Raw genomic sequence first — 14,167 nt, 5'->3', positions numbered from 1 at the left:
AAGGGAACTACAGTATTTACAGGATGAATTATTAAGCTGTTACTCAAATTTAACATCATTTAGACTTCATAAAATCTCGAGTCCGTCCCACTTGATTTGAGCCTCCAAGGGTTAAGCGGTGTGCCTCGCGTGAGGTGAGGCACACCGCTCAGGTGGTGTGGTGAGGTAAAATAACTCGAAGCACGGATGAGTTTTCTTGAAGGTGCAACATTATGTGCCACGGTACTGCCCCGTATGGGGCTACGTGATGTTTGACGGTGTTTCGTGAAGCTGCTTTGACATGCTGTTATTGTTTAGGAGGGGGCGGGGTGAGTGTTTGTGAGTGAGGGACAAGTTGTGCCCCACTTTAGTGTTCCCCTGGCAACCTATTCCTCAGATATATGTTCCTCTTTCTAAAAAACCCACAACATTTCATTCAAATTCATTCAATTTCCGCGATTGCTGCGTTAAATTGTAAATTCCATTTTTATTGACCAATTCCGCAATTCTGTCTTTGATTCCGTTAACGTGGAAATCATAGGGCTCTACATTTATGGGTTTTTTGCACACTTTACAAAATGCCTCCCGGTCATTCCCCATGACAGGCTTAAGCCAGTCTTTAGATGCCGGGTCATTGAGCCAAAGTTGTGAAAACTTACATTCTCCCAATGTGATGCTATTCCGACACCATGCATGCGCGCAACAGATGAGGCAGTGGAACCAATCGAGGTTATCAATGCCGACCCAGGTCCTGCCATCCTGCTCACACGTATATTTTATTTTAGATTTTTTTTTTGTTAACTGAACTTAAAACAAAAATGAAAAAAGATGAAACATTTACTACCAAGTCAAATTGTGTTTGTTACCTTTTACTACCTTTCAGTGACCTTAATTTGAGCTGATTTCATTTACTACCTTTTACTACCCTGCGGATACCCTGTGTTTACATGTATGTGAATGAGGGTAGGAGGAGGACTATTCAAAAAGCCCCATTACAAATTGCAATGAAACCACTGGCAGTAAAAGTAGTGTGATTTAACACCAAATGAAACAAGGTATTAAACTGGCACTATTTCTCTCTTCCTCTATTCTAAGATTAACATTTCATGAACAACAATGGGAAGTGAACTGGAAGGACCTAAGCATGACCCACTTTAAAACAAAATATGGAAAATTAAATATGTAATCAGCCAAATATCTTACTCTGCTGCCATGTGTGCCTCTCATCTCCTATCAGAAAGCAATGAATTGTCTTATTTAAAAAAAAAAAAAAAAAAAAAAAACACTGAAAGTAAGCAGCAGTATTTGAGGAGCAGTGGTGACATTGAAATTCCATTTAATATTTTACAGTTCAAAATCAAGCATAGGAACAGTGTGCTGTAATACAGGAAACCTTTTAACAAATCAGATCAAAAAAAGCTTACAGAGAGGCCCATTTCACTGTATGTGATAAAAATGTTTGTTGATAAATTGTTTATGCTTTTACACAAAGAAACAACCCTACCGTTATGCAGCATGCACAAACACTGTGTAACAGCCATTGAGATGTTTAGTTTTCCAAAGCAAAACCAGTCCCAGTGTTTTAATTGTTTTACTTTATTATTCTTTTAAATGAGAGAGAGTGAGCATATAAGGATGATGGAAGGGGTCATCATTATGCACAGCTTTTGTGTAAAAACAAACGAAACACTGGTCCTAAAATATTTCCCTTTACCAATAAAAGATCGTAAGAACACCATTGTGTCTAACAACAGACTGATGCTGTTTCATAATTAGCTGTGAAAAGTGTAATGGTCATGATATATGCACGTTGTCCTCTTCATCCTTGGTATTAAATAAATGTCTCCCTATCGCTCTGTTCATGATAATTAAAAAATCACATCTTCGTAAACATGTGGTGTGAAGTTTGTCGTCTGTCACTGCTGTTGATTGTCATGGAAAAATCCTGAACGTTCAAATGAATTAATTAATGAAATACTGATTTATGCAGGAGGCACTTTTACACCATACAGGATGACTTCTCTCTGCCTGAACTGACCAATGACTGCTTTCTAGACATATTATTTGTGTAATAATATGTTTTAATGCTTTATTAACAACAACAATCGCCTTTGTTCATCTAATAATACTCTCGTGCTGACAGGTGTGCGTTTTGCTGCATGTCTCTGCACAAATGAGTTCTCAGCCTTAAAATTTTCATTTTTTCTGTCTCCTCCGTCATTGTGATGTTGGTGATCTAAGCGCGCACCTGTCAGAAATCTTGCTCTAAAGACATTACTAGTAGTGCAGCTTAGTGGATGTACCTCTAAATGTGACAAATTGTGATGCTAAAACACACACACAGCATCTACGCACAAGCACACCGGTACAAAATTAGCCATAGCTATAGAATTTATGGATAAGTTTGTACAGAAACATTACAGTGTTTTTGTTGCTAAATACCCCCATCTCATTTCATCTAAAAGAATGATGCAAACGAATTCTGAATACTGCTGGTGGTTTATTTAATAAGAATCAAGGAAGCTGTCGATGGCCAACACGCAGCACAAACAAAGAGGACAGTTGCTGTTGCCTTCTGTATTGAGGCTGTAAAGCCTCATCAAACAAATGACTCTTTAGGCAATTTTTGTTCAATACTCAGAAATCTGGGCCTGAGAAAAACTATACGCCAGAAATGAAGATCGCTTGGAAACAGCCAATTATTTGGGTCAAAATTAATCCTCTTAGTTTAAAATAAAGGGTCTTACAAAGTAGCAGTGTCCTACATAACTAACACAGCGGACCTGTTTCATTGTCCATTGACTCACTGAAATGCTGCATTGCATGAAAATTTTCAAATGTGTCTTAGAAATGATCATCAAAGACAAAAAGGCTGTGCTTCCCCACTCCAGGCCATGGAAAATCTTTTTACAGTTTAATTTTACAGTCAATTACAAAGAACAGGGTTCATCAGCTTTACATACTGAGTAGTTAATGAGCAGACTAGGACAGTGTTTATGTGTCCAGGAAGATTTCTGATTCATGGAAACTCATACCTGATAGACAGTTACTACATTATTTAGGTTGTGAACACTGATCAAGCTTTTTTGGAAAAAGTTATATACAATTCGTGGTTATTTATTATTGGAAAGTTAGTTATAAGAGAGACAGAGACAAGACAGAAGAGCTACTGATTTTGCCTCCCCCTAACGATCATTGGCATGTCACAATCTGAGGCTTGTTGCAACTGGTTATTTGTCCAAATGACAATTGTTTCAGATTTGGAATATTGTTTTGTGTGTAGCCAGCCTCAAATAAAAGGAGAGAGAGGAGGAATGCAATGTAGAAGGAATTATGCCGAGGGCAGCTCTCTGGAGATTACAAACATAGAGAGAGTAAAAGGTTGATTGTGTATCTCTCCTCCTCTACAGTACCTCATCATCTCCCCTTTGTCCTCATCTCAGCCTGGGGACACACGGGACAACACATGACGTGTTTGCTGGATGTCTACAAGTTAGCTCTGCACACTGTATATGTATCTGTGCCCCTGTGGTCATAACTTTAACACACTGTGAGTATTTTTTTTCACTTCAACTCTAATAACAAGCGACTGTAGCTAAAAGAAGCATTGATGTCTATCTATAAGAGAAATCACACTTTTACTATATTCTATGATAGGAAATAAAAGAAATAAAAAACAGTATGCAGAAGTAACAGAGTAGAAAAATACTCAGTCTCTAAGGACTTGCATGATACTTCACACACTTGGTGCAAAACACAGGAAGGATCAGCGGGTAAAAAATGTAAAACTATCAAGCAAAATGTGAGGACACACCTAATATTTTTCATCTTGAAATTGTAGACACAAAAAATTGACCTACTTATTTCCATCAATGTCAGCTAGTGATACTACTGTGCTAACCTGCGGTTTTACTAACAAAAACTATATTTGTGTTTTTATTTCCAATCATTTACCCTCTGTCTCCTCATTTCCCTGTCTTTAATCTTTCTTACCTCTTGATTGAGCAGAGCAGTAGCCAGTTTTTGGACATCAGGTGTGAGCAACTGGCTCCCTCTGATGACCTTGCTCAGAGCAGCCAGGGACTGGTGGATACCCTGTGAAAAAAAAGAAAGGTTTAGTAAACATACTGAGAAGACACTGAAGAGGACTGGTGCCCTGAGATGTCATGTGGTATCATGCTAGGTTGTTGCTGTAAAGTGGTTCATAACAACATGGACTGTAATTGTTATGTTGGGTGTACTTACACACTAAAAACACAGCATTCGGACAAAAGTACCCACAAGTTGTGTCAGGGCTCTTTTTACATGTCACTGTGATGTTCAAGATTCAAGGTTCATTTATTATGTCCAGAGGGGGATTTGTGTCGAACAAAAAGCTGCTACACAAAAATACATAGAATACAATACATTCAGAAACATTAAATAAATATATATCACAGGTGCAACCAATACAGTGAGTGCCAAATACGTTCCACTCCCTCCCTCTCATACCCCCACCTTTTGGTATGAGTTTAGGAGATTTACCGATGTGGGATTAAATAAGTTTTTCTATATTTTGAGATATCTCTTCTAATATTAAATTGGGACCCTGTAATGTTGACCTGATGACAGCAGCTCTAACTGAGAACATAAGGCATGTAATGCTGCAGTTCATCATGGTATGCTCTCTATCACAGCATGATTAAAAAAAAGATAAAACATGATTTTCTTTTGGACTGCATTACTGCTGTGACATTATCAAGTATCCACTGACAGTTGAATAAAGATGCCAAACACATTCTTCACATATATGATAAATATAACCTGACATGCAAGATGGATTTGTTTTACACATCCATTTGGAAAACCTCCAATACTAAGTGTTTGGGAAAGGGCAGAGGATTTGAAGAAAACTCTGAGTGTGATTGGATGAACGTTCTCTCTGTCACATCTTTACGGGCCAATCAGAGCAACAAAACACGTGACATAGCTGCGACTGAGGTGCGTGTGCGCTGAGGAATAACAGGAATCATGGCGACTGTAGACATGTCAGTACATGACTTTTGTCGTTTTTGAAAAGAAAACAACTCACTGCTGTTCTTTATTCTTCTTTTAACGAAGAAATGTCATTCTGATAAAACTGGCACTTTAGCAGCATCCACGCTGATGTCATAATGGCACCGGCCTCTTGTTGCTGCTTGCTTACGTCATGACTTCACTGCGCCCAAAAATACTGCCCCTTGTCGCTTATTGGTCCTGTTACTTTCTAACCGGGCCCAAACGGTTTAGACAGAAGTTTTGCAAAATGGATTTGCCAGTGAGAAACATGGAAACGGGCGTATCCATTTGCTTTGCAAGGTTATGATAAATGCTCATATCATGCATTCTTATGGGGCAAAGTTTCTTTTAAGGTTTTAACATACAGTTCCTATAAAAAGTATTCACCTGTATCACTGTCAATATCATTTGGCTTTTTGACACAAAATTTTTCTAAAAAAAATATCATTTAATATCAAAGTGAAAACAGGTTACTACAAAGTAATGTCAATTTAACAAAAATATGTAATGTAAAATAAGTGACAGCATAAATATTCACCCCCTTAAAGTCAGTATTCAGTAGATGCACCTTTGGACAGTCTGGACATTGCAATTTCACTCCATTCTTCTTTGCAAAACTGCTCAAGCTTTGGCACTGGGATTGAACATGAACAGCCCATCTCAAATACAGTCACAAATTTTCTAGTGGACTGAGCTTTGAGCTTTGACTCGGCCACTCCAGAACATTCACCTTGTTGTCTTCAAACCATTTCTGTGTAGCTTACGTTCTATACTTTGGGTCATTGTCTTGCTGAAAAATAAATCATCTCCCAAGGCTTAGTTCTCATGAAGACTGAAAAAGACAGTCCTTCAGGATTGTCCCATATTTGCAGCATTCCTTTTCCTCTCTGCCATTAGAAGCCTTCCAGAGCCGGCGGCTGAGAAGCATCCTCACAGCATGCTGCTGCCACCACTGGGCCTCCACAGTGGGGAATGTGTGCTTGTTGTTATTTGCAGAGCTTGGTGTATGCCAAACATAGTGTCTTATCTGATAGTTAGAAAGCACCATTTTTGTCTCAGACCAATGAACTTTCTACCAATTGACCATGGTGTTTCCAATAAGCCTTTTGGTGAACTCTAGTCCAGATTAAATGTGATTTTTTCAACAGTTGCTTTCTCTTTGCCACTCTCCCACAAAGCTCTGACAGTTGTTGTATGCAGAGTCTCTCCCATCTCAGATGCTGAAGCTTGTAACTCCTTCAAAGTAGTCACAGGTGTTTTGGTGGCCTCTCTCACTAATTTCCCTCTCAAACGGTTACGCTGTTTGTGAGGATGGGCTGATTTTGGCAGATTTACACATGAACCATATTCCTTCCTTCCATTTCTTGATGATGGATTTAACTGAACTCAGGGGGATGTTCAGTGCCTTCAAAATAGTTTGCATTTATCCCCTGACCTATACTTTTCAATAACCTTTTCTCTGAGTTGCTTGAGTTCTTTTGTCTTCATGGTAGCCAGGAATACTGATTAACCAAGGACTGGACCTTCCAGACACAGGTGTCTTTAAACTACAATCACGTGAGACACATTCACCGCACTCAGGTGATCCTCACTTCACTACTAGCACCAGTTGGCTTGAACTCTGCAGAATTAAGTTAGTCACTTTAAACAGGGTTAATACTTATGCAGTTAGTTGTTTTAGCTTTTTTTTTTTAAGTTACATTACTTTGTAGAAATCTGTGCTTACTTTGAAATTAACTTGACATTTTTTTTCTAAATGAAGCCAAACTATATCAACTATGATTGACTTATAAAATCAGGGTAAAAGGGTAAAACACACTTCCTTTAGGCACTGTACATCCTTCCTTAATATTGCACAGAGCAATTTAATGCAGTTTGATCCACACTGTATGCTGCCTTACAAATGTTCGGTTAATTTTCCACTCAGAAGTTGTACCATTTCAACGATATGATGCAGGTTACGCAATAGTTTCTGCAGTTATATGAGAAAAGCATGATTTTGTTAGGAGGACTGGTTTTCTGTCTCACCTGGACCAAGCGAATGGCATTGAACTGCTCCAGAGTGATGAATGACAGGACAGGTGACCCTTGACTTTCTGAGGGTTGAGCCACCTTCTGGTGAATCAGAGGAGAGCCCTGATAGTTAACAGAAAGACATACATGTTGGCAAGAGGTCAGACTGATTGCTAGAGTCAGTTGAGAATTAGAATAGGAAAAAAAGATAGAAGACAAGGAAAAAGGCATGAATGCAATTTGATGATCCTCATTTTAATAACCTCAGGGCTGTAGATATTTTTAACCTTGGGCTATTGTGCTGCACGCTTGCTCATTAACACTGAACATTTGTACTAGTTTTGAATTATTTCCTTCTTGTTTATTCCACATTAAGAAGATGTAACAAAATAAAAGAGTTTCTCTTTGTAACATACAAAACATGGGACAATTTGCTTTGATTTGTTTAATTTGGTTAACAAAGTGATATAAGTGAGAAAAGTAGACAAGTTTTCTGTTGCAGATATTTTGCAATTTGCACCTGCACTTTTTTATTTCCCTCACATCTAAACAGTACAAGACAGAAGAGGGAAAAAAAGAGGGAGAAAGGAATTGTAGGTCTGAGAGATGGAGGAATGGAGACAATTGAAAGCGAGAGATAAATGAGACAATAAGGGAAAAAAAGGCTGGTAGGATGGGACTCTGCTTAACTACAGCACTGCAACTGTCTCCATTCAAAAAAGGAACTGAACAGCCAAATAAACAGGAACTAAGGATAGCTGCTGTTGTATGCTGCGCAGATTGTAAAGCCCCCTGAGACCATCTGTGAATTGTGAATTTGGCCAATGAAAAAAGAAATAGGACAGATTTGACTGAAGCAGTTTCTGCTGCCTCATAATTCAAAGGCCCTGCAACCAGCGTTTCAAGGAAGTACATCCCTGAAGTTTGCATAGACACAGGATGGACATACATGCGCTGCGAGATGCAAAGTAAAGCTAGTCCCCAGTTTATAAACACACAATTCCCATGCTTGAGCATGTGCTTCTACACTCAAGGAAGACACAACCCCTGATGGTCAAACTGGGAGGGTTAGCTGATGATAAAAGGGGTTGCTAATTGAAAGCAGTCAGAGGTAGACTGACGTCTATGAAAGCTTGCTGTGACTCATTGCCAGAAATTAACTCAGTCAATCATTTTCCTCTCTGTGAGTACAAAACAACTCCATCCGCAAGGGGCAAAAACAATAATTGAAAAAGAGAGAGAGAGACTGAGACAGAGAGAGGAGGAGATTATGTCATTAACAGCAAGAGAGAAAATCAGCAGTGAGAATGAGGAAGTATGATGCCTAAATTATTTAATCTAAAGGTGGATTTCCTTTTGATTTGGAAGTGTCAGTATCCAAGCAACCACAGCAGTGCTGCCTGACTAGGATAGTGGCTATCATACAGAGAGTTCAATTAGACTGTACTAATTTCCACTTAGCTTTCACAGCTTTTAATTTGGAGGAGCTGTTACTGCATAGGTAATACAACAATAAAATGGTTTATTGTATAATTAAGACCAGTGTGGTATTTTAATATTCAGATGTAACTGCAAACCTGCTCTTTTATCTATGATTTTTAAATAATAAAGAACTATGAGCCTAAGGACTAAATTGTAAATCATATAAAAGCATTATCAACAATATAATTTGAGGTTATTACTTATTTCAGAAAAATAAAAATCATGTTTTCTCCTTGAAAATCTAAATACAGCACTCCAGTGATTTTGTGTTAAAGTTTTGGACTCAAAGTAAGATTCATACTGTTAGACCTTGAAAACCTCTTGTTCAAATCGATAAAGATTAAATATATAGGGTTGACTCTGTGGTGCTGTTTGCCAATTCATTATGAAAGAAACGCATTTCTGTCTTGCAAATGTGTAGTTCAGTAGGAAAAAGAGGCATGCAAAGGATGAACCAAATAAAAAAAGTCTAACCGTGTTGAGTTTCTTCCACAAATTGAGGATGGGTGAAAGTCCATTTGACCAGAGCTCCCTGTCGAACTTTGAACCTGTTGCAACTGAGCGGCTCAGAACACGGAGCTGGGAGATCACCTGTGAGTAAATCAAGGAGAAACATAAACAAATACATCAATCTAGTATAAACTGAGCAGAAGTTACAAGGAAGTACTCATTTACTGAATAGATTGGCTGCATTTGTTTACTAAGCAGGTTCTGTAGCACGCCTGTGATTCGTCTCCCAAAATGAAGGAAGCCTCCTGCAAACAACTTTCCTTGTATTATTACACAGGGGTGTTACTAATGATAAGAAAAGTATTGTGTATGCCAATAAAGGTATGTGTGGTGTTTTCATAATTGCATTTGTAGTCTGGGAAATCTGAATAAAAAAAATATGTCCCTTTTCCAAAATCATTCCAAATGAATCCATCATCTAACACCTCAGTAATACAAAAATACTGTAATGAAATGTTGTTGAAATCTCTGCTGGCTACTCTCTCCACTGACAGCAAATACTGTATCAAGTCCTGGAACACTACAAATGAAAAAGACCAAACCCCAAACATATCTCCTTACAGCTGCTTACACACCTAATCAAGCATGCTCAGCTCCAGGCTCTTAGTCCTGGATAGTGCTTTTATCTTGACTCAGGGTGTGTTTATGTGGTTGTGTAATTTCTATGTATGTGCATGTTTTAAGTAAAGCAAAGTGTGTGATAAATAGGTTTCATTTGGGCCAGGAGAACTCTTTACTTACACCTGCTTTATCTTCTCTGCTCAGGAGGGAAAGTGTGCATATATGAGGGTGTGTATGAGAGCATCCGTGTGTGTTTATACGGAGGAGAGAGATTAAAAAAAAGGAAGGATAGAAAAATGATAGCTAATCTCAAACTTCAATGTGACAGCAGTAAAAATGAGAGTCACTGAGCATGAAGATTTGAAAATAAATGACATTAAAATATATACATTTTAAAATATATTAAGACTTATTTTTATCACAAGCACTTACCACCAGGTGGCACCTTTACTGACATGTAAAACCAACTGTAAAGCAAAACTTTCTAGTTAAAGAGTACATATGTTTTCCATCAGGACCCACCCCCACCTCCTTATTGACAATTGTGACCGAATTTTCTCTAATTTTTCAATCAAAACCAAATGTTTTTAATTAGGAATGGGGCAGTTTGGATTTAAGATGGAACATGAGATTTGGCTGAACAAAGGCATGGAGTCCTGTCCTTCAACATAAAAGCACATCACAGACTTCTTACCACGTTTTTTCAAGGCCCACATCTGCAACCCACTGAAAATGGCTTCACAGCCCACTTTTGGGTCTTGACCAACCACTTGAGAACGGAGGTGCAAGAGGACTCAATTTCAATTGCCCTGGGAGCAGTCAGTTTAGTAAAAGACATCCCTTTAATTTCGAAATCCATGATATTATTGGCATGATATCGATATATACAAGGGTTGGAAATTACAGGGTTGCTCATGATATGACACAAATAATACGATGTTTTACAATCATTTACATCAAGTAGAAATGAGAGAAAAGTTAAACAGAGAAGCAACTTTGCCTGTTACCGCAATAACCGAAGAGCTATCCCGAGAACTTCAGAATATGAAAACATGAGTCGTCTCACCACCGAAACCTACTGACCGGGCTCTTACTTTGAAAATCCCAATGGAGGTTTACTGTTCCTGTCATGTCAGCCTGGAATGAATTAACGGACAAGGCACACAAACACAGAGGTGCAGAGATCTGCAGCTCTGAGCAGAAAGTTTTTTTAATCTCCTGAGTTCTGAGTGGCTCATTCAGCGGCTCTAGATTGATCTACGTTCACTTTCATATTTTGAAGAATGAAGTGAATTACTGTGCTTACACACAACACCAGCCCATTGGTCGTGGACGACGGTTGCGTCACTGAGAAACACGCTTTGCATACGACCAGACTTAAGTCTTATGACAATATCGAACACGTTTGATATTATCATAACGCCAAGACTGAAGAAAGACCACTTTAAAATGGCTAAAATTGGGGCACGCCTTAGTCGAGTGGTTAAGGTGCGCACCATGCGACCTGGGTTCAAATCCGGCCCGTGGCACTATTTCCTGCATGTCTCTGCCCGCTCTCTTCCCTGTTTCCAACTCTATCCACTGTCCTCTCTCTAATAAAGGCACGAAAAAGCCCCCCCCCCCAAAAAAAAAAAAAAAACTTAAAAAAAAAAAAAAAAAAAGGCTAAAATTGAGTCTTATGACCACCTTACACCTAACAGCTAAGATAACGGGGTGCAACTTTAGCAAGACTCCATGATTTTACTCCGACTTTGGAATTTTGTCTGCGACTTTGAAATCAGAGGAAAAGTAGGTGTAAGACCGCTTTAAGATTAAATACATAAATGATGCATTCACTAATAAGCTATATGGAGGGTTTAAGAGCAAAGGGGTCTAGTTTGTCCTCACCAGTAGTTTTATGTTTATTAGGATTGCATAATGCATCCACAGATGTTATGGATACAGGACTCAGAACAGAAAACTGGTTTACCCTAGTGCTTATTACAGATGATAATTGTTTGCATTAGAAATAAAAACATAACATACACCTATGCATCACCCATCATGCCTTTAAGGTAACAGAAATAAATTCACAACTAACATTTTTGACCAATCTGACCCACGTCCGTTCCCTCAAACTGAGCCTTCGCATGTATTTCTAATGGAACCCACCAAAACCCCTTCCTGCCCCATGGGCTCTTTCTGTGTGTGAGTGCGGTTAAGTGCTGACCCACAGAAAGCGAGTGGGTCTTTTGGGAGAAGTGGGGGCATAAATTAAGTGAAAGAGAAAGAGAGAGTGAGAGAGGGAGAGCATGGAAATGACAGTGACAAACGACTGCAGGAGAGACGATCACATGCAGGAGAAATAGGTGAGGAGATGCACACGCACACACACACGCCACACACACTGGGGGCCTTGTGAGATAGTGTGAATTAAACTAGGTTGGTGGTTCTAGAGATCAGCAGACCACTCTGACAGGATGAATGGACTTAAATGCATTAACATCCTCATGGGAGTGTGCATACAGGCTGTAATGATTTTGTATGGTTTAAGTGGGTTTGCTGGGGATAAGTGCATGCAGAAGGACATGCCTTAACACAAAAACATCAAAACCATCTGTCCTACGTACCCCACCCCCACCCTTAATTAATTCAATTTCATTTTTCATGAAGGGGGTTTTCAGCTCTGTTGTAGGAGCGGTGATTTAGTTCTTGAAGCAAGGATGCATTTCATCTGATTTAGAACATTTTATTCATGTGCAGACATGACCCTTTTCTGGAGCTCCTCTCTACCCCCTGGGATCATATCCTCAAGCCTTTTTATGTAGTCTCTATCTCTTTTACTCTCTGTAGCTCCATCTCTAATAAAAAGACAAAACAAAAGTGAATGTAGACATTCAGTGCTCTTCATGTGTGATACTGAATTTCATTGTGTTACATCAGAATCTGCAGTGACCATCAATAACTACACACAAACACACACATATGAACAGACACCCACAAATGCTAATTATTCATGACAGTGTGATCATAAATACTGCAAGTCATCTATCTGCAACCCAACATGTGCTGTCATAAGAAACATAGTTAACACATACAGTGCAAACAGACATAAATGCAAAAAATAACTCATGCAAACACATGCTCACGCATTGACAGGTCTCAATGTTCTTCAGTCAATCTGTCATTACTTAACTTTATATCCTTGTCCACCCCCTTCCAGGTTTACTGTTTCTTGAGAAAATCTGCCCTTACTTTTGCACCTATATGTCTAACCTCAACCCTTTGGGTAGTATTAAATTCAAAATGAATCCTCTTGTGTTCAAGAATTCAATCAAACTAAATCACTGCTGAGGTGCAGACTTTTTAAAACCGGTTTTACACTCATAAATGCCACGTCTACACAATGACAATATAACCTTGACAAGTATAAAAGCAGACATGATATTCACAGTGATGGATTACCCATCTAAAGCTTCTTTCATGTCTCTGCAAGGTGAATTTTATTTTACAGTGAAATAAATGAAAACGGATGGCTGCCTGGTAAAACACCTCAACCTTAAATTGAAGTCCTGACCCTAAAATAAACCGCTTTCATGGCTCCTGAATGAAGGTGAGTCACTGGAATATGACTGGGGTTGTGGGTTTGTAAGAGGAGTAAACACACAAACAGTATGTATTGACTCATACACTCAAACACAAACACAAAGAGTCAAATGAAAACTCATAAAACAGATATAATTACAGTGTAGTGTGATGTTATTGCACCTACAATCTGGTGGAGTAATCATCTCTGTAATTTGAACAGTAATTAAGAGATAAATTGCTTTGCTGCACAGAGTGCAGTGATGGGGCAAAAATTTGATGCAAAAATGAAAAAGTGAATTTATTTTGACTCCTGGTGTGAAAACTTGGAATCAACCTTCAATAACCTGTACACAAACTTTAATGTGATATTTTCCTTGAAATGCCAGGTGTCTTTTCCTCCATTTTTGCTGTGGGTTTGGCTGTTGCAATATCTGCTTATGATGAAGCTTCAATACGTAGAATTTCTGTTCTGAAATGTCTTTATTTATTAAAGAATGACTACTCATGTTACCTGTGTGTATTTTACTGAAGTTCAGTCAGGTACTCTCTCATTGTGCATTTTACAATTTTACTGCAGAAAGGATACACAATTAGAAGTAGCACGAATCTGTATATGAGGGTGCAACAAGCTTTATGCTATGAAGGAGGAGGCTGGGGTGGTGGAGGTTAAGCTTTGCCAGCAGCAGCACTGTGGTGCATCAGCATTAGTGCAAGCAGGGATTAGTGAGAAATACATCATATTTAAGTACACCGCTGTGTTGAGAGGAAGAGCTGGGATCGACCCTGGAAGCAGGAAGGTGATAATTGGGATCAGCTGATATGTTTCCAGAAATAATCAAAAACAGGGAAATTCTACTTCTGTGGAAACGTTGACTTTTGTGTGAAACACAAAACACTCTTTTATTGACCACTATTGTTCCTTGCTAATGAATTTAAGTTCAGTCATCATGTAACGTTGATCTCCATCTCCCCTCACATTGTAGCAAGGAAGCGCCAACTTTTGTTGCTTCCTTCTTCT

At 38.8% G+C, this 14,167-nt stretch overlaps 1 protein-coding gene across 4 annotated transcripts in view; it reads right to left on the bottom strand.

Moving 5' to 3' along the window:
• Nucleotides 1–14,167, bottom strand: part of LOC121519720 (cytoplasmic dynein 2 heavy chain 1) — a 165,317-nt gene that overhangs the window by 18,355 nt on the left and 132,795 nt on the right. For all 4 annotated transcript variants that reach the window (XM_041802555.1, XM_041802574.1, XM_041802583.1 and 1 more), the window contains 3 exons: nt 8,986–9,102; nt 7,045–7,152; nt 3,973–4,074 (listed from right to left, as the gene is read on the bottom strand). In XM_041802555.1, the coding sequence (XP_041658489.1) occupies nt 3,973–4,074; nt 7,045–7,152; nt 8,986–9,102 (327 nt within the window). The remainder of the gene's footprint in view (nt 1–3,972; nt 4,075–7,044; nt 7,153–8,985; nt 9,103–14,167) is intronic.

This window comes from Cheilinus undulatus, linkage group 2 (genome assembly GCF_018320785.1).
Source record: "Cheilinus undulatus linkage group 2, ASM1832078v1, whole genome shotgun sequence".
In the NCBI taxonomy this organism is placed as follows: domain Eukaryota; kingdom Metazoa; phylum Chordata; class Actinopteri; order Labriformes; family Labridae; genus Cheilinus; species Cheilinus undulatus.
This window is presented reverse-complemented; position numbering and strand designations above follow the sequence as displayed.